The sequence below is a fragment of the Rhinolophus hipposideros genome (assembly GCF_964194185.1).
Source record: "Rhinolophus hipposideros genome assembly, chromosome: 14".
Taxonomy (NCBI): Eukaryota; Metazoa; Chordata; class Mammalia; order Chiroptera; family Rhinolophidae; genus Rhinolophus; species Rhinolophus hipposideros.
In genome coordinates this window covers 64,782,031-64,802,951 of record NC_138060.1, presented here as the reverse complement: position 1 = coordinate 64,802,951, position 20,921 = coordinate 64,782,031, and the positions used below count along the sequence as shown (strand labels likewise).

Sequence of the window (20,921 nt, the reverse complement as noted above, 5' to 3'; positions counted from 1 at the left end):
TTCTGGGTAGAGTCATAAAGCTAAACACTTTTAACAGTTTCTTTTAAATCATCCACATTAAATCTTCCATTGACAAGTGTTCAGAAAATCGTGCAAGAATGTCACCTCTTCTAGCACCAACGGGCACTGTCATCTCCATCACTGGGAAACAGCAGTGTTTTTTTTATTCTATCGCTCCATCCTAGAGGGGCTGCATTTTCTCTATTCACGTTTTACCTCCTTTTCTAACCAGTTCAGTGATTCCTTTTGAATTGGCCACCTTTCTCATCAATTTCACAGTTACTCTTCCTCTGGGTAATTTTCCAGGGACATCCTTGCGACTGTCGGTGCATGACGTGCCTTCCGTGTCGTGGATTTAGCTGTTAGCTGGAAGCATCTGGCAATCACACCTAAACTCCCGCTCATGAACACTCAGGCTTGAACCAGGAATTACTGTGTCATCTTCACTGGCCTTTATTCAGCAGCCAACAGCTGTCCGGGAACGAAGACTTACTACAATGAGCTCTCCCCTTAGAACGCAACCCTCTTCTCATCCTCCAAATAAGTTTCTCCTTTTCCTTCTCTCCCTCCATCTGCAGCATCCATAGTGACAGTAAGAATAGCTTCTCACACTTGGGGTAGCGTCTTACGGCTTATGAACCGTGTTAAAATCCATTAACCAAGTTTGAATTTCACAGCCATGCTGGGATGCCAGAAAGCATCGCTTCCAAATTCCAGATGAGAAAAGTCTAGCTCAGAGATGTCAGATGACCCACACCTCTGTGTGTATCGTGCTGTGTGGCCAAACCTGGAAAACTAAGTTTTTAAGAAGCTCAGCAGAGTGTTTTGTACATTTCGTGATGCGGATATTTTGAGGGAAACCAACGGCAACATCAGAGCACCCCTCAGAAGAGGTCTTCTACTTCCTGAGGAGTAACGAGCTCCCAGCTCCTGTGTCTGAGAGGAGCCCTGGGCCTGTGCTTATTTTCAGTGCCCTGACTCTTTAGCTTGTTTCTAGTCTGCCAGCATTTTCCTCTTTCCTGGGAAGAAGTGGCGGGGCATTCCAGTGGCTGCCATGCTTCACGAGTGCACGCTGTTCACCGTGCAGGTGGTACTATCTGGCATTGAGCAAAGTAGCAGGTCCTGGGGCCATGGCCAAAAGAAGACATTCTGATCTCTCTGAACCTGTTGGAGTCATTGCCTGATGCAGATCTCTGTGTCTGTGTTCAGGTTCCGGAAAGTTGTAGAAATGGATGAGAAGCTGTTTATAAACTGTGGAGTGATCCGCAGATTGTCGGGGCCATGCGCCCTGAGTGTCTGGCCTGTCCGACCAATGAACTGACTGATATTTCTTACGTATCTCTGTGAGTTCTGGTCTGTCTGGTGCTGGAGCAGTTTGCAAAACGTGGTTCACTCTTTCGCACCACAGTCCAGAGAAACAAACCGGGGGACTTGGCATGACTTACACAGATAATGAGTACACGTCTTTTATGACGTGGGCTGGGGTCTGGCCTCACTATCTTCCCTACCAAGCGTGAGCTGTTAGAGTGTGATAAATAATCTGGGAAATGAGTACAGTTCCTGTAGTTTAAAAGAATTTCCTGAGGAACAGACATGTGGATGTGCGTGTGTGTACACACGCGCACACACACACACACACACACACACACACACACCATGCATGCATAGCCCTAGGAGTTTTTTTGTTGTAATTCAAGTAACGTTTCTGGAATGGGGCAGAAGTTCATTGCTTTGTTTTGTTTTTTACTTAACCAAGACCTGGCCAGAAAGCTATTTCTCTTTGCCCCTAAGAAGTCTCTTCCAGAGTCTGATGAGTTTTAATGCTGACAGTCACTCAGTATGTTGGACAATGGTAGCACTATGGTGCTTCACGTAACCATCGTGGGAAAACCCAGCTGTTGTTGTAGGAGACAGTGAGTGATGCAGAGAATGTGGGCCTTTGAGTCAAACCACAACTCAGGCTTAAATTCCACCTTTAGGTGGAAGGAGCAAGATGAAACTTACCTGTAAGCAATTATACTTACAAAGATGCAGCTTGCCCAGCGCAGGTTTGCTATTGTAATATCCTAACAACCACAGAGTGACATGTCCTTCCGCCAAAGGCTGCCTCTGCACTTCCCCAACTTCCTGTGCCGCGTGCTATCCCTTGTGCAGCTTCTCATCTCCGGTGTCTATGAGCAGGGACGGTGCTGTTCTCTGCCTGTGTCTTCCATGCGTTTTCACCTCGTTCTGTCTCCCTCACCCCCACTGTCCTCCACATAGATTAGATCTAAGTTTTAAACTTTTTAATGTATATTTAGATTTGTATGTCCCCTGCACTTACTTTCAAAGGCATGAAAAGTTGTAAGCATCTCTCTGAAAATAAGTTAAGTTGCTTTGTACATCTCTGAGCCTCAACTCTTTTTGCTTTGTTTTGCTTTGTTTTCCTGTTTGGATCAGCAGCTCTCAGAAGAAAGACAAGGTTCCTTATCTGTGCAATGACCTTCACATCTCCCTCTGGAAATAGTCCTTTTCTACAAGAGTGTTTGCAAAATATTTGCCTCTTTCTCCTCAAAATGAAAACAATAACACACTCTTAATTGAGAGCTCTCCTAATTTCATTCTCCTTTCTTTATCCCATCGACTGTGTACGCAGGTCATACTCTGAGGCATGTAATTTCACAGGAAGCAGAATCTCTTTTAGCTGCAAAACTTGGGATGTCCAGGCACACAAGAGGAGCGTTTCGGCCAGCGTGGGGGCCTGGGGCTGTTAATAGCTGTCCATCCCAAAGGGTTTCCAGAGAAAGTTCACTTAGAATTAGAGACGAACCCCAAACAAGCTGGCCAGTCATGGCCCACTGTTGGAGTGGGTGGGGTTGTTTGATTTTGTTTTGCAGAAAGCTACATAAATCATCGCTGCGAAGGTCCACGAAGACAGCAACACACTTGTTCGAGCTTCCTATGCTCCTCCTTGACCTTTTCTCAAATCTGAAAGCAAACAAAGAAATACTGCTTTAGAATATGAGAATTATTGCCTGCTTCCCGAGATGCAGAGTCCTTAAACTGAGGAACTTGAAAACCTGTGGAAAATTGCAGAGGGGAACAGAGGGAGGGATGCTTTCCCCATATGCTGAGACTCCAGCACCACCTGCTGACCAGACACATGTCCTTCTCTGCGCAGCAAACTGCAGGCAGGGCAGGGGGTGTTGCTGTGCAGCTGTCCTGACAGGGGAAGGCCTTGTCTGTGATCCACCCCGCCCTGGCCTTGCCTCAAGGTGTGCATTCCATTTCTTTTGTAGTTTAGGCACCTAATCTCTTACTTTGTATCAATAGTAGATACAGCCAGGTGCCCGCCCATCAGATACAGTAATATAGTCCTTTAATCAGCGAAGTACCCATTATGCCTTTCTTTTGTGTTGTCAATGGTGGGATTTTATTCACCAGCACTGGTGGCATTTCTTTGGACACTTTTGCCCAGTGACTCCTAAGGGAGCCTTACTCAGGTGTAGTGGCCAAAAGAAAGGGGCCATAACCCCTTCTTCTCAAACAGGAAGGGATCTGATTAGTAGTTGATGGAAGTGTTTCTCCATAGTTCAAAGAGATCTGTGGTTCCTGTCTATCTATTTTCCCTCTTTCTTCACAGTCAAAAAACAAAACACAAAAACTGCTACGGAGTAATTTTAATTACACCTTGACTTATAGATACAATTGTTAAATTTGTCAATGAGAATAGTCTTTTGCAAGAGTCTATTTCAAATCCCAAGCCAGGAAGTTAGCTTTCCCTGGTGGTAGATAAAAATAGCAGCAAGTGAGTTGCCCCTGAGTGATTTCAAAACCAACTATAACTCACTGATTTAGAAACAAAACAAGGCAAAGCAAAGACTCCTTACAAGTAGTCGTAAGTGATGTGGAGACCCACGTAAACAGAGTGTTTGGGCGTCCTGAGGGCCGCCGCCACAGTGCTTTCTGCTGCACGTTCTGACCAGGGGAACCCAGTAACTTTGTTTTTCACGGGGCTGCTTGTTTCCCAGGTACCCCCCTTGCCCCACCTTGGCTCTCACACAGCACTTTCTGTCTGTGGCAGTCCAGTTTATCAAACAGTGCTGTTCCTCCTCAGCCCTTGAACACAGAACAGCGCACATTCTGCTCAGGGCTGATTTGTGACTTGTTCCCTGGAAGCTTCCAGGTTGTGCTCAGTCCGACCAGGCTCTGAATCTGCCTTGCCTTTTCTTCCGGTGTCGTTTGTCACATGGCAGCAGTTGTTCGGAGCAGCAGGTCACAGGACTACATGGCAGTCATGCTTCTTGGCATGAATCGAATCAAAATCTTGACTCCCAGGAAGTGCCCTCTGCCGCCTAAAAAGGGCAGATTTCCTTGTCTTGAGCCAAGATAAAAATCACTGTTTTTCCTCCAACTGGTTCCTCTTCCCTTTTTCATACAGCAAAGGCATATTTCAACTGTGCTAACAAAAACAAAGAGAGGTAACATAAAGAGAAAAATAGTCTATGTTTTGCTTTTAAATTTTTTAAATTCTCAAATCACTGGCATAGGTGCTCTCTAGGAAACCAATCTTAGTGAAAAGTGCATCTAAAAAAAAAACAAAGGATGTCTAAGAGAGTAATATTCTAACCAAAATGGAGACTTGCAAACAAATGCCAAATACATAGATGCTGATATGATCTAGATGATCATACACTGGGTATATTTTATTTCATAAGGAAATTTGGGCATGTAAAGCTGCCTACTGCTGATGTAAGAGCCTGGGTCTCAGCTCACTGGGAAACTGAGGGAAAAATATCTCTACCCAGATTTAAGAACTTTGAAGGGAATTTTCCTATGTCCAGAGTGGGCAGCAGGCCAGGCCCATATAATATAGGATGGAATGCCCTATATTTTGCTACCTTAGGTGATACAAACCCCAAATCCCTCATGTAACCCGATTCAGAGACTTACAGCTACACCATGGGGAAGAATACTCAAAGAAGAAAAACTCCCCCATTAGAGGAACTTCCCAACCACAATTACAAAGATAATGAGGAAGTCTGTCACGGTAAGAGACAGCCAGCAGGTACAACAAAAATTCACACCCTGAAAAGAAGCAATAATGTAATAACCTGGAAAGAACTTGTAGCCAAGATTTAGTGTAGATTTCTCAAGGACAGCCTCACCTCACCCTCCATCATCCCCACGTTCCCACCCAACTCCCTGACAGAATGAATCAGTTCTGAAAAGTGACTCAGAGGGCAAAGGACAGACTGGAAGTTATGTTGTGGTTGGTTGGTTGGTTGGTTTTGATAGCTGCTTTAAAATGTAGAATGTAATAACCCAGCAAAGAATGATAATTAGAAAATTAATCAACTTTTCTTCTATTTAATGATGAACTGGTCTCTAAAAGCTTGCTATTGTTTTAAGTAATGCCTTGGTCCTGACAGCAAGTATTTGATGAATGCCTTGACTCCAGTTGTCCCCCAGGATGAAATGCAGACACGCAGAAGTGTTTCTGTTTTAGTGAAGTGATAACCTGTATTCATTCTTCTTCTAAGAAGTAGCACAAAACTGATTTTTAAATGATATATGCTCTAGAATTACACACTGACGTTGTTTTCCTTTTCTTTTTCTGTGGTGTATTCATTTACAATTTTTGCATTTTAAATACTAAAACCGCCTAAGTCCTATCTTCCCTTCCGTTTCACCCCTTGCCTTCCCATCATCCCTTCCCTTCCCAGCACAGAGGAGACAACACGATGGCTGAGGATACAGGCAGTGAGGTGGGTTGGGACCTGTATGAAGCATGCACTTTGGGCCCAGAGCCCAGGACGAGGGATAGCTGAGGGGGTAGGGGTGCAGAAGTGCTGGGCAGAGGACACAGCTCACAGGGTGGGAGAACTGGTTATACTGAACCAAAAAGTAAGTTGATTAAGCAAACAAACGTAATTTTTTTTAACATTTACTTATTTGCAAAATATAGAAATAGTCACAGATATATAGGTGTGTGTATTATGTGTGTGTGTGCGCACACACGTGCACTCAGCTCTTTGGCTGAGAGCACCTAGAATCGATGAGTCCATGGGTATCCATGTCTCAGTTTCTCAGACCAGGGTGATTACGGGTGGTGAGACGTCATGTCTGTAGTTGCTCTCAAAATGTTCCACTAAATCCCCCCCCCCCCCCGGAGAATCACTGACCCTTGGGCCATAGCAGAGAAAATTATAAGATGAGCCTGGAATGTCTCATTGGGCCAGAAAGTTAAGACGACATTCAATAAATAATAATAAAATATGACAAAGACAGAGGAGTCAACTTCAAAGGACTCCCACTGGCCAACATGGAGACAGTTTGAACATCAAAATGAATAATGATAGGAATGTATTACAACCCATTGAACAAAATAGGAAGTCAAGAGTTCACACCAAAGTACATACATACATACGTGCTCTTCCTTAAAGGAGTCTGTCAGCTGGTGTATGTCAAGGAAGGATAGAAACAGAATCACTGTTTGGCATTGTCATAGGGGTGGCTGATTCAGGCAGGGGTCCTAGGCTGGCAGTAGATGTTTGATGAGTTATCAGAATACTGGTGTAATTCCAGAATCCCTCCCACAAAATGCTAATCAGTTACAAGGGGAAGTGGTAAGTATAAGGTGGGAAGCCAGGCAGATGGCAACGCGACCAGGTGATGTGGGTTAACAGGTTAGTGCTGACACGAAGTCGCCTCGCAGCCACAGCTCCTATTCGATGCGCTTAGGACATACTACCCAGCCTCTCAGTGGTGCCCCTGCTGAGAGCACACGATCTCAGTTGGGTTGTTGGGAAACATCAGATACATCCAGGCTGAGAGTCATCCCACAGAATGCAAGGGTCATCCTCTTTCAAATTGTCAAGACTTTGAAAGACAGGGAAACCCTGCAGAAATGTCCTAACTTGAAGTAGTCTGAAGACACATGACAATTAAATTCTACCTGCATTCCAGAGTAAGTTCCCAGACCAGAAGACCTAAGATGTTACTGAGAAAGGAAGCAAATTTGGAAGAGCAGCCTGGCTGGTGTTCAGTATAACGTGACACCCTTTCCCTGAGGTGCCCATGTGTGCTGGAATATTCCAGAAATGGTGATTCACGTGCTCCTGAGTCCTCCCTTAGACAGAGCCAGCATACGCCTTTATGTAGTTTCTCTTTGCTTCCTACTCTGGAACCACACAAAAGAAGCCGGACTCATCTTTTGCCCATAAGCCTTTCATGTATTGGCAGACCACTGTTATGTCTCCTCTAATTTCTCTTTCTCATGCCAAACACTTTCAGTGATTTTCGCTGTTAGGGATTTGTTAGGTCTTCAGTAACCTAGGGCCAATGATCGGCCAATGAATCCAAGGCTCTTCCCAGTGAGTTGTGGTCTCATTAGTGCAAAAGACAATGGGATTTTTACCTACCTGAGATGGAGTACCACATACTACGAAGGCAACCGGAGATCGCATTAGTTTTCGTTGGCTGTCGACACCGAAATGCTCCAGCCTTTTTCATGGGACCTGCCAATCTAGTCTTCCCCTGTCCTGCCTGTACCCGTGTAGCTGCCTTTTTTTAAGTGTAGCTTTTTGCCTTTATCCCTATTAAATTTCATCCTAAATGAAAGCATTTGTCCAGCTGGAAATCACTGAATTTTCACTCTCATCTAATGTTTAGGATATTCATTTTAGATTTGTCTTTTATGCAGAATTGATTCATGCAGTTCATTCACCACTGGTTTTGTTTTTATTGAAGAAATGGGACCAGCTAGAGAATGCTGAAATTCGTCCCTAGAGATGCTACCTCCAGGTTTATTGTGATCATTAATCAACCATCTTTGTTGTGGCATTTAACCACTATAAAAAGTAGTTCTCCTTCCAGTCCCCTGTGTGTCTTTTGAGGTGAGCTGTCTCTCAACTCTGACGAGCTCCTGTTCTTGAAGTATCCCATTTTTAAAAGTCTCCTTACAAAAATTAATATATGAAAAAAAGATACAACCTGACTGAAAGGTGTCATCAAAACCGTCACCATTAAGAAATCTACCAACGAAAGGAGATGTACGAAGGTTGGACAATTAAGTTCACGAACTCATCCTAGGAAAAGTGCTACATACCTCACTGCTGAATATCATTACAGTCACCTTTGAAGTACTCCCCTTGGGAAGCTATGCACTGATGCCAGTGTCTAGTCCACCCTTTAAAGCAATTTTGGAACTCTTTTTCTGGAATGGCCATCAGAGTTGTCGTCATATTACCCTTGATGTCCTGAATGTCATCAAAATGTCTTCCTTTTAATATTTCCTTTATCTTTAGGTAAAAAAAAAATAAGTCACTGGGCACCAGATTAGGTGAGTAGGGAGGGTGTTCCAATACAGTTGTTTGTTTGCTGGCTAAAAATTCCCTCACAGACAGTGCTGTGTGAGCTGGTGCATTGTCATGATACAAGAGCCATGAATTGTTGACGAAAGGTTCAGGTCGTCTAACCTTTACACACAGGCTTTTCAGCACTTCTGAATAGTAAATGTGGTTAACTGTTTGTCCAGTTGGTATAAATTCACAGTGAATAATCCCCCTACTATCAACAAGTTCGCAAACTTAACGGTCAGACCACTTATACCTTCCATGAATGACGATGACAAACATACACAGTAGGCACTGTGAGTGAAAGGCAAAGAAATGATCAACTTTGCTTTGGAATGGTCTAGGGGAAGCAACAGCAAAATGAGATTCTTATCCTGTGACCCTACAGGCGCTTGTTTTTACAGATGATGAAAGCCCTAAATCAGAAAGCTTTTCCACTAAACAGTGAAAGTCAGAATGTAATATGACTTGGATAATTTGTATGTCTAATAATTGCTGACCTAATCACTAACAGAGTAGTTAATAATTAACTCTCATGGTTGTCATGGTATTTAGAACAAAGCACTTAGTTTACTTTCTGTCCTCTGTATATCATAGAAAACACTATAAACATAAAAGATATATATATATATACATATTTATATATAAGATATATGTATATATTTATATATATTTACTTTAGGAGGTTTGGGCACTTGGTAAATATATATATTTTTAAGCATCAGTTTTCTGGAGTTGGGAATTTATCATTCTCTGCAGCGTGGACCAACCGCAAGTTTAGAGAAGCAGTTGGTCCTATTTATTGTTGCTATTTAATTATATCCAAATCCAGACATCAATTCACATCCTGCGTTCTAATTGCTTTTGAGAGTTCTCTGCACAGAACAATAGTTTGAGTGACTCTTCAGAACAGAAGTCGTAAATACAGATCCTTCCTGATCTTGATGAATTAAAACCAAAGGAGGGGAGACAGTTTTGTTTTGAAGAAGCCATCTGTTTATTTGTGTACAGTGTTTGTATTCAAATTTAAGGGAATTAATCAGAATTCACAATGCAGAAAACAGGAGTTCTGAACAAGCACACAATTGGAGAAAACAAGTCGCTAATGAGGTTTGAACGTCTTTAGTTTAATCTTCTCTGGTCCCACGGCGACCTCTGTGGTGTGTGTACAGTACATGACTTGCTTTGCATTGATTCTTGCTACTTTGGGGCTGAGAACGTGTGTTGGCGACAAGAGGGAAATGAATGAATTAGCAGCTGTCCGCACAGCAACTGTACTAGCGCAGTCCTTGAGTTAGGGACCGTCTCTGGTTATTGGTTAACAGGCAGCTGAGTTCACCAATAATGAAATCTGTCCCAGGTCTCTACATGTGCATAAAGGGATGGGCATTTCTTCAGGAAACAAACGTCAATTAAAAATGAGAGCCAGAACTGCACATGAATCCAGGGGTACGTGCCGGCTCCTTGCTGCTCACCCATAATTCGTCAGGAGATGGAGAGCCAAGATATTCTTAGAGACCTGGACATCGGACTCTGTCCTCCGGGGTCTGATGGATAAGCTTAGAGCCTGTGCCAGCATTTGAGGCATAAAAGCACCCTGCTTTTTACCTAAGGCCCCAACTTCATTACTCTTGAGCAAAACCCTCCCAAACCATCTTCACCCCGTGGCCTTCTTTGAATTTCTTCTGCATTTAAATATCTTCAGTTGACTACACATAATGAAGTGTGCAAATTGCTGGATTATACCCTTAGACGGTTCTCTGGACGATCTGTGAATGGATGTCATGTTTTCAGCTAAATGAAAAGAGGTCGCTTAGCACAAGAGAGAGTTTCATAACCACTCTAGACATTAGTTTCCCTCATCTGTTAAGTAGGGAGGATAATAGTACCTGCTTGTCAAGAATAAATGAAATAATCCATGTAAAGCGCTTAACACAGTGTCTAGAATTTAAAGGACGCAGTTATTACGAATGTTATTATTCCCTCAGTCTGCTTTATATCCTTCATGGTCCCAGGACGCTCTTTGTTATCCACATAACACACAATACATGCTTGGTAGATGAATCAACAAGTGAGTGGTACATTAAAACAAAAATCTAAATTGCAAAATCAGTGGACAGCTGAGTCAAGGAGACTTAGGCCACGTCTTGCCCCATAAAAACCATAGACGCATATAATTTTAGCCAGGAGTTTTTCATGTGTAGATGAGGAAAATTTAAATTCAAAAATGATAAATGACAGGTTAAGTCAAAATGGAGCTATTGCTAGATTTTTGCTTAGAGTTATTCTGAGGTGATTTTGTTCTCAACTACTTCCCTCATTAAAAAAAAATCAATGTATAGATACAATATATAAATACAATACAGTATATAGATATCTTGTGTATATCTTTATCGATAGATAGATAAATAGATAGGTAGATAGATAGACAGACAGACAGACGTATTCCTGGAGGTCATTTAATCAATAGAGCAGATTTTGATTACGTGACTTGCAAAAGCCTCAGGCTTTGAAATAAAGGATTGACCCTCCCAAGCCCTCCTAGCTGGCCTTTCAGACTTCTCATTTCATGAACATCACTTATTCAACAGTGACTAAAAGTGCACCAATCCACTTATCATGATCTTTTCCTGTTTCCTGTTTTCAGACAACAAAAGTATATCCCACTGCTGGCTTACAATCTGTTTATGAACATAAACTTTCCTGTTCTCATGACCAAAGATGTTTGCTTTCCGTAATTGGTTAAAAGGATAGGAAACCTGTTTTAAATCCTCTCTTTAAAGAGGAAATTTTAGTGTGGGTTGTTGGAAAGAAGGTCCAGCAAGAGTCTCCATGAGATATCCTTTTAAAATCCCCGGCTGAGATTTGAATCTGAGACATACCCTTAATAAAGGTTTATGCACCCCCCAAGCATGAACCCCATCCTATGAATAGAAAAGGGATTGGTGAGTGTTCTTTTATTGTTTTGTTTGCTTTGGACTTGTCTTCTTTGTTACAATTTGTGGGGTTGGCTTTGTTTGATTTGGTTTAGGACAGAGAAATTTCTGGAATATGGCTGAATTCAGAATTTCATTCTTTAGTCACTTACATGACCTTTCTATTTAATGCAAATTGCTTTTCACCACTGTACTCTCTGATGCTATTTATGAAATACGGTTGCAGTGGAATGTAAGGGACCAGCTGTGTGTGAGTGTAGCTCTGGAGTTACGTACTCTCAGCTAAGCAAGCCCATTCCATTTCCAATTCAAACTAGAATGTAAAGGGTGAACTTGAAAACAAATTAGTAGACCTTACTTTGAAGACGTAATATACATATATCATTTCGTCAATGATGCTCATTACAGCATTATTAATAATCACATGTATAATAAAATTTGCTAAAATGTCTACTAGTTTCAAAATGGTCAAAACTATAAATTTAATAATGCATGAAGCAGATTATGAAAAATGGGGATAAAAATATACCTAATATTAAGTAGAGAAGAGACAGGAAAAACATATGTGTAGAATGCTGACAATAGTGCAAAACAAAACAACTTAAAAGCTATGCACCAGAAAGACTGGGGATTACCCTAAAATGAAAATACAGGTTTAACCTGGATGGTAAGGAATTAAATTGGATTTTATTTTGTTTTAGTTTTGCTTTTTTTTGGCGGGTGGGGGGGTGTTTGAGCCCGTCTTTTAACTTTCCTGAATTTTCTAAATTTCCCGTACTAAAACATTTATCACTTTTAGGATAGGGAAAAAAAAAAGAAACCAACAAACTTCAAATGAGCATGGATTTTCCTGTTTGCACTCAGCTGAAACATTGCTTCCACTGAAGCTGGAGAGATATGAAACCTTTTTAAAGAATCTATTTCAGAGCCAGCTGGCAAGGGCAGGCCCTTCCAGGGTCTTCTTAGGTGGGCTACCCTCAGAGCTCCCCACCTGAGTTCTGTTGCTCTTGGGAGGTTCTCATAATGAGTGTTTTCATCATTTCATATTAAAAATGACCTCCTGGCCTGAATCCCAGCTTCCCAGATGACAGGTTTGCAGGTCATAGCCTGTGAAAAAAATAAAAGGAAACTACTCAGTATTTCATCCTCTTGGTTTCTACTTTTTTTTGGGGGGTTTTGTTTTCACTCTCCAGATCCAACCAGGGTAATGGTGCCCCCTTCCAGCATGGATGTCACTGTCGGAGAAAGTATTGTTCTGACATGCCAAGTGACACATGACCACTCGCTAGACATCGTGTTCACGTGGACATTTAACGGACACCTGATAGATTTTGACAAAGACGGGGACCACTTTGAAAGAGTCGGAGGGGTAAGTATTAATATTGGACTACCCACGGGAAATGCCATATGCAGCTGAACTGCTCCACACTGACTCAAACAGCTGTTTAACTTAAAAAGACGGAAAGTTAGTCTTTGATGATGTCATTCAAGAAACTCTTGGGTAATTCCTGCTTCTTTCTGCATGTAAACCACTTATCGAGTGACCCCATATGGCAGGCCTGTTAATTCTCAATAGTCCTACAGGTTAGTTATTCATTACCCTGTAAGAATGAGGAAACTGAGGCTCGGGGAAGTTGGATGGCTTGCTCTGGCCTCATAGCTATTCTTTTTTTCTTTTACGATTTTTATTAAAATATAGCTAACATACAATGTTGTGTTAGTTTCAGGGGTTATTCAACCATAGTTATTCAACATTTATATACCTAAAGAAGTGACCAGCATGATAAGCCGAGCAACCACCTGACACTGTACCTGCTATCACAATATTATTGACTATATTCCCCATGCTGTACCTTACGTCCCGATGACTTGTTTTCTTTACACCTGGAAATTGGAACCTTTTAGTCCCCTGCACTTCCTCCTCCCTTTTTAGTTTTTCAATCACAGTTGACATAGCTGTTCAATTGCAGAACTGAGCTCAGACTTCAAATCTCAAGCTCTGTGCCCACTACCTTACCATATGCCACTGAGCCTGTTTAAGAAAATCGTTTAAGGACAGTTTACTCAGATTTTGCAGCTTCTGATGACACTCACTTCAGTTCTTCTAGAAGACTCACCATGGTGATAGTAGAGTTCTCTTTCTTGAATCTGAAAGTCTGATCACATCATTTATTATCTCCAGGTAATTTGAATTCAAAGGGTTGAATTTTCAAAATGCCTTACTCTTCAGAAAAACAACAACATATTATCATTGGACTCACACCAAGATAAGGTTCAATCTGGAAATAATTTCAATTTATCACAGTCATTCTCAAAAAATGTTTTTCTGCCCCAAACAGCCCTACAGTCCCATTTCTAACAAAGACTCACTCTGGCTGCCATTCTCATGGAGTGGTCCAACCACAAGACGGCAGAATATGACAGAGGGGCTGGGGTTTGAAAAGCCTTCCCCATCCTCCATGCTGCAGTAGGAATCAGATTTGCTCACCTAGTCTTACCCCCACCCCATATGTGGAGAATAAATGGACTATGGCTTACAGGGCTATCCACACAATATATTGATCGAGGCCTATTTTCCACTCCAATGTAGTACTAGTCCTGTTACACTCTTGCTGGCTTTCTCAAACAGTGTCTCTCAGTTGAATCACAGAACACCAAAAATGATTTGAGTGACATTTTTTTTTCCAATTATCTCAAAGATCATGTATGACTAGTGTACTGTGTTAGATGCCCAGGAGAGAAATTAATTCATTGCATGAATGGGTGCCTCGGGTCATTAACGATTTGCTCTTGGAACCCTGGTTGAGAAAGGCTGGATGCCAATATTATCCATTCTGGACCTCTTGGATATGGTTCAGCCGAATAACCTTGACCACGTGAGAAAGATAATAGCTACTTCCCAAGGATACCGAGGATATTAAATCCCTTCAGGTCTACACAAGGGCGTAGCCCAATGCCTCCCACAAGAAGGGTGCTTGATAAGCTTCAATGGTTGTGTTAATTGAAGGATGGGTAACACTGATTCAAATAACAGGAACCCATAAATTGACAAAACCTTCTTAAATTAGGCAGAGTCTTTGTTTTCATACTAGAAACCAATGTCTTGGGCAGGAGAGATATTAAAAGCATTATGTTCCAGAGTGGCACTGGCCACTCTGAACAGGTGCCTGGCTGATAGGGCTCTGCCAATCAGATAGATGTGGCTTTTATGCTGGGCTGGCTGCAGACCAGCCATGGCAGAGACAGGCAGAGTCACCCCCATGGAGTCAGCAGTAATGGCCACCTTTCTAGAGAGTTCCATCTGTGGAATCACTTTCATTAGCCTTTACAGGGAAACGTTTGTCCCCTCTGTGACCCTAGTCTTAACGTCAGTCGACTCTTGCTGAGATACAAGTGCCACATTCAGGAGACCGCCACCAAGGGTGAGAGTGGAGTGTGTCAGCCACCAGGGTCATTCATGTCTGCCAAGTACTGACTTGAATAGAAGACGTAAGGAAGCAGCTCTGAGGTCAGCCCATCTCAGTTTCTCTGGATCAGCAGAGCCAGCCCATTGCAGGTTTCGGACAAGTTCTTACTTTGTTGTCCTCTGACAGCTTACAAGTGCTCTGTGTTAGAAACACAGTGGGGAAAATACGCCGGTGCTGTTTGTGCACTTTGGATGGCATATTCCCAGAAATCTCAGTTAGCAGCTGGGTCTAGATGACTCCAGAGGGAGAGAGAAAGCTGCCATGGTCTCCTTCCAGGAGACTCCTCAGTCTTGCCTTTATCTGTCTTTGTCTCAGTTTGACTTTAAAAACACAAATCTGGTCAAAATGGGTAAATAAAGAGCACACTCGAGATCGCAAGGTCAGAAAATTCTGATAAGAGGTTTCTGTGGTCTGAAATTTCCAGGTGGCAAGTTTTTCCAACTTTCAAGACCTCAGTGAACAAAGTGAATTATTGAGACAGTGGAGCCATTTCCTTAAAACCTATATGGTTTCCACCTCCCCTGCACACCCCTTTGTAAGGCCAAAGTTTCATTTAACTCTGTACTCAAAGTCCTAACAAGTGAAATGTCTTAGGTAAAGAAGCAGTAGTAATAATGATGATGAGGCTTCCTTATGAGTCCTCGTATATTTCCAAAAATGTGAAAGCATTGCTCAAACATTTCCATACATACAGGCTCCTTAGTCCTCACTGAAACCCTGTGAAATCGGGTAGCAATGATTATCCTATTTTATTGAGCAATCATAAGACTTGATCAGTAAATAGTAGAATCTAGAGGAGAAGCCAAGTGTTACAAATAAAAAAGCTTTCACGTTAAAAAAAAAATCACAGCACTTCTTGAATTCCATTTAATGTCTTTGAGGCGATTGATCACAGTCATCAATAATGCCCGTTTAAGTTTATTCTGTGCTTCTCCCTTTTCCGAAGGATTTCTCACACACACACACACACACACACACACACACACACACACACAACATCTAGCTCATTAGGCAGTGCACCCTTCCATCTCAGGTCAATAAACTTAGGCCCAGAGAGGGTCAGAGAATTCCATGAAGGCACACAGCAACATATGGGGCTGTCGTTTGGGGTGAGGAAGCCTAACTGATCTTGTCATCCATTAGGGGTTGAGAAAGAAGTGTGGCTTCCCGGATCTGACCCCAATGTGCTCTCTCGCTCAAGCAGTCATTTCCCAAGCTTTTGATAACCGAGCTAGAAAACCAAACTCCAAGGCATGGCAGTGTTCTTCAGTTAAACGCCACCTTTGGGATGGTGTTTCCCCGGCCTGTGGCGGCGTATCCCCACGTGTATTAAAAGTACTGTGCTGGTGAACTGGGTAGAAATATCTAGGGTTCACAGACTTCCATCCCGGATATGTCCTTAGTTCATCTGCTAACCATGCTTGCATTTGCCATTTCAACAACAGATTGGCACCATCCCAGACTAGGGGATGTAAAGCTTCCGTGGAGAGTCTGGGTCGCATAATCCTTTCATTCAGACCTGGGAGCGATCAAACTGCTGGCTGTGAGACGGGTTGTGCAGTGAAATGCAAGTGCCCCCAAATGTGGGCCTTTCCAAATACAGGGTTCCAAAGTATTGGAACTCCAGTGATGGCAATAGGCCAAGGGCATGTCGAATGAAACCCATGGGACTAGACCAGGAGCCACCTGACAAAAGTTACATGCTTCCAGCATGGGTAGCAAACGAGTCTGGACCCTCAGAGCAGCCAGATTGAGGTCTCGTCCAAGGTGTGTTCTGAACACGTTGTTGTTCTTATCTCTCGGGCAGGCTTTCGTTTTTAATAGGCCATGGCTGGCATCACTAATGTTTTCATCAGCCAGTGTAAAATAAATCCATTAGTCACCGTGCCCTTCATGTGATAACGATGTTTAGAGCTCATTACAAACTAATTGTAGCCACTTCCCCTACTTTATCAGCAGGATTCAGCTGGTGATTTGATGATCCGAAACATCCAGCTAAAGCATGCTGGGAAATACGTCTGCATGGTCCGGACCAGTGTGGACAAGCTGTCTGCTGCTGCAGACCTGATCGTCAGAGGTATGGGAGTTTGGTTTTGGTTTTGTGACATCTACTCCTGCACAGGGTTCTAAGAACCACAGTGGTCTAGGATTATAGGGAAAAGGTCAGGTAGAAGCTAAACGTTGTAACCAGCGCTTAGCAGTCTGCAGAATGGAAGTGTGCACCCGCTTCTCATAGGGGGTTGTCAGAACAGGCGGAACAAATCCAGTTGCTTTACACTGAACATCACTCCTGGGAGTGGTCTGACTGACAGCCGTTGGAACTGACCTTCTAGGACGAGAGATGACTGAAAGCAAACGGCTTACCGAGGGATCAAACTGCCTTTTTATGTTTCATCCAGGCTAGACCAAGTTAGTGCTTTAGCCAGGGCCGTAAGAGCGACTGAGGTACAATCATTACCAGTTTTCCCCAGTTTCCTCTTTTATCTCTAAAGTTAATAGTGCTGTCCAGTTTCTAAAATACGTCTTCAGAGAGAAACATCACTTGACTGCCTGGATTGGAGTAAATAAGTTGATGTAAAAACTGACATTTGTGAGAATCTCTGGAGTCCAGACAGCGTGGTCTGACTTCACGTTAAGGGCTGTGAACCCCGTCTGAGTCACACCAGTTGATCGACTCCAAGCCCCGCAAAACCAATTTGTTAAAGGAACAGTGCATGGACTTTTAAGAAATATTTTTAAATTAAATGTAAACACTCTGTCAACTGGTATACACACCAGAATCAAGCCTGCTGCTTGCTCGGAGGTTTTCTAAGTGAGGCCCGTCAGAACATCGAAACAACGTCTTACAAGAGTCCCCTTCACCCAAAGCCTCGCTGGTGGCGTGTTGGCACGGTTGGCAGAACTTTGAGTGAAGAACATGAAATCCAGGGGCCATCAGATTTGGAGGCAGGTGAATCTGAGTGTATAAACCAGCATTACTGGAAACTGAAAAATCTTGCCATCCCATTAGGCATGCTGTCAGGAAAAATGTGTGGGAGTTAGCAACTTAAACTATCAAGAGAAGTTAGAGAAAAATCGCTCTTCCATCCTGCCTGCTTTGGTTCCCCTTCAAATGGCCTAGGGAAACCTTCCAGTAGTGGTCCAGATAAGGGCCAGATAAGGGGAAAAACTTTAGACCCGGGTCAAGCGCAACTGCTGGAAACATGTTTTTCCATTTTAAATGGCTGTTGCCATCACCAAAGCCGGTCTGCTCTCCTCTTGGGGACAAAAGAATTCTGTCGCTAAACATTTATCCTCCATTTAATTAGGATAATGTTCACATCGGCGGTTTAAACACCAATAAATTAGACTAATAAATATTGAAATCAGTAATACTTGAAGTTCTTAAGTGATGCTGTGTACTTCATTTCACAGAAAATAATATTAAGTACCAGGAGGAATTTGCAAATTCTGTCTAAAAGAAAATCTAGTCTAATCAGTTAAGAAGGCCAATAAATTAAGGTGCCATTTCCAACCATAAGCTTTTGTTTTATCTCCTCCAGCTCTGCCCTTGAGGTTTTCCGCAGATGGGGGGTGGGGGAAGGGTTGGGGAGGGGGGTGGGAGGCAGAAGGGCCTTTTCCTTCCCTGGTAGGCTTTTGTATTTGAAATGAGTACAGTTATGAGTCTTGGCTCTGGCCTCCTGGATTGTGATATTTACTTTATTTAATCTATAGCCGTCTAGTGGCAGCTAGAAAGGCCACCCTTCCCTGAGAGAGACACTGGCGTCACACCAACGTTCCCTCTGCCGTGGCCTGTGACAAAACTCTGGTGACCATGTAACATTTTGTTCAGAGGATAAGCATTTGCTCATTTGGTCATTTTGAAAGAGGGACCCCACTTCCCCAAAACAAAGCTGGTAAACATTCTGTCTGGTCGGATCTGCACGTTGGTGGGGTGGGTGGGTGGAAATGCCAGAGCAAACAGCTGTGGAAGCCCTGTCTTCTCTCCAGCGGCCACGTTCACACCACCCTGCATTCCCTTCTGACTCAGTGGCCATCACACGCTCAGATACTTCCTGTTAGCTGAATCCATGGAGGAGTTTGGAGAGCAACACTTTCTGTTTCTGGTGCTTTGATTTTAAAGGCCATCAAAGGCGCAGCCGTTACAAAAGGGGCAGGGGATGGGAATGCTGGGACGAGAAAGCTGGTGAGAAAAAAAGATTATATTGTCTTCTGGACTTTATCTGGTTAATAAGGGTCCCAAAGACCAAAGGTTACCTCAGTTCTATTAAGGTGGCATTAGACTGACGTGCTGAAATGTCACCATGGAAAATTAATCAATTCTAGCACACAGATTTCCAAACCTTTCATTCAGGGGTGGGAGGAAGAAGATAAATTTAGTCTCATCTGTGGGTCTATAAAAGTGACTTTTAAAGAAGGAAAGAGAAATTTAGGGCATTGCATAAAGGGTTCAGCAGTGAGTCCCAGAACAAAGTCTTACTTCAGGAAATTGCCATTAACTTTGCACCACTCTCATGGTGGGCTCTTTCTTCCCGGCCCAGGTGACATGGCCCAGCAGTATCTCGGCAGTACTTTTGATTGCCCTGCTGGGATGTGCCCGACCCCTCCTAGGAATAGCTCCCTATACCTGTCTGATGACCATGAGGTCGCCATTCTGTCTCCCTCACAGCCACCTTCTCTCTTGAGGTGCTCGGTGGTGCCTCCTGGGAAACACATTTGACTGCCTGGTAACAGCTTTTCCCGTCTGAATCTGGGACAGCTTTGTGACTTGGCTCTGGCTGTTAGTGTTCTGTGTTTGCTTGCCAGCCACTTTCCATCCCTGTTTCTTTATGATTTCCAAGCCATCCTTTAAAAGTGATTTTCTCCCATTTCCATGGTATATACATGAGCAGAAACAATGGACATCAGGAAAGAGAAGTAGAAAAACCACAGGTATGATTTGCAGAAACTGCAAATGAGGGTCCTTAGGCTCCAGCCTGACTTGGAAACTCCTTTGAAGAAGCCACTATTTCGTGACTTGAGCAGCAGCCATCTTCACAGCAGTTCCCTTGCACACAAGTATGGCTCACATTTGATGAGGGTTGGGGAATGGGCCAGGAATTACGACTCAGTGAGAATATATGGAGCAGTACTGCGACCCCCAAAGTCCTAAAGCCATGTCTGCTCAAATCCACATTATGCTCAAATGAAGACTCTAATCTTCATTTATCACTACTGCATCCCCAGGTAACAGTACCTGACCCACAGGAAGAACCTATAAATATGTGATATATGAAATTAATGAATTTGGGCCCTTGTGGTACCCCAATGTTATCAGCATCTAGAACAAATATTTTATGGTATTCTTTGTTTACCTATGAGTTTGTTCTATTATACTAGAAGGAAGAGGCAGGTGTCTCATTCTTCTCTGTAGTTTCTGAGCCTAGAAGAATGTCGGGCGCCTAGCATGTATTCGAAAAGGAATAGACAAGTGACGGATATGGTTGAAGGAGTCAGGACCCATTCAATGTAGGTGATCACTTACTTGGATTTTGAACACAACACACTGTTCCACTTCTAAGGGTCTTGCTTTTTTGCAGGTCCCCCAGGCCCCCCAGAGGCTGTGACCATAGATGAAATTACAGACACCACCGCTCAGCTGTCCTGGAGACCCGGGCCCGACAACCACAGCCCTGTCACCATGTATGTCATTCAAGCGAGGACTCCATTCTCCGTGGGCTGGCAAGCAGTCAACACAGGTACCATCTTGGATGCCCAGCGCTGGTGTCTCTCAGGCCTTCTGAAACTCAGCGTGACAGACAAAGCACTGTGGCAGGAGCCAGGGGCATCTGGGTCATCTTTCAGACACAGCTACCAAGAACCCTAATGGCAGTGTTTCCTAGACCTCAGCCAATTGTACTATCGTGTATTTAATATTTTTCTTTATACCAATTCACATTTGTTTGTTAATATATCCTTAGCAGTGATGTCTGTAAGATGGTAGGTCTGTTGTGTTGGTTATATTTTCTCTTAACACACATTTCAAAGTACAATAGTTATAAAAAGAAAATGCATCAGTCTGCGTGTGCCCTAAAAACATCTGTGTACCACGAATGGTCCACTGTGGGAAGCAGTGGCTCGTACTAGTCCATGGTCACGGTCTTTGTAAAGTGGATACACTGCTGTCGAGAAACCAGTAACTA

The 20,921-nt window shown here is 43.1% G+C and overlaps 1 protein-coding gene across 6 annotated transcripts in view; it reads left to right on the top strand.

Annotated features, from left to right (window-relative positions):
- The window catches only part of CNTN4 (contactin 4), a 783,747-nt gene that overhangs the window by 744,682 nt on the left and 18,144 nt on the right, over window positions 1-20,921 (top strand). For 5 of the 6 annotated variants that reach the window (XM_081073436.1, XM_081073435.1, XM_081073438.1 and 2 more), the window contains 3 exons: window positions 12,466-12,641; window positions 16,696-16,816; window positions 20,319-20,477. In XM_081073436.1, the coding sequence (XP_080929562.1) occupies window positions 12,466-12,641; window positions 16,696-16,816; window positions 20,319-20,477 (456 nt within the window). The remainder of the gene's footprint in view (window positions 1-12,465; window positions 12,642-16,695; window positions 16,817-20,318; window positions 20,478-20,921) is intronic. The other variant, XM_081073440.1, reaches the window with a different exon arrangement.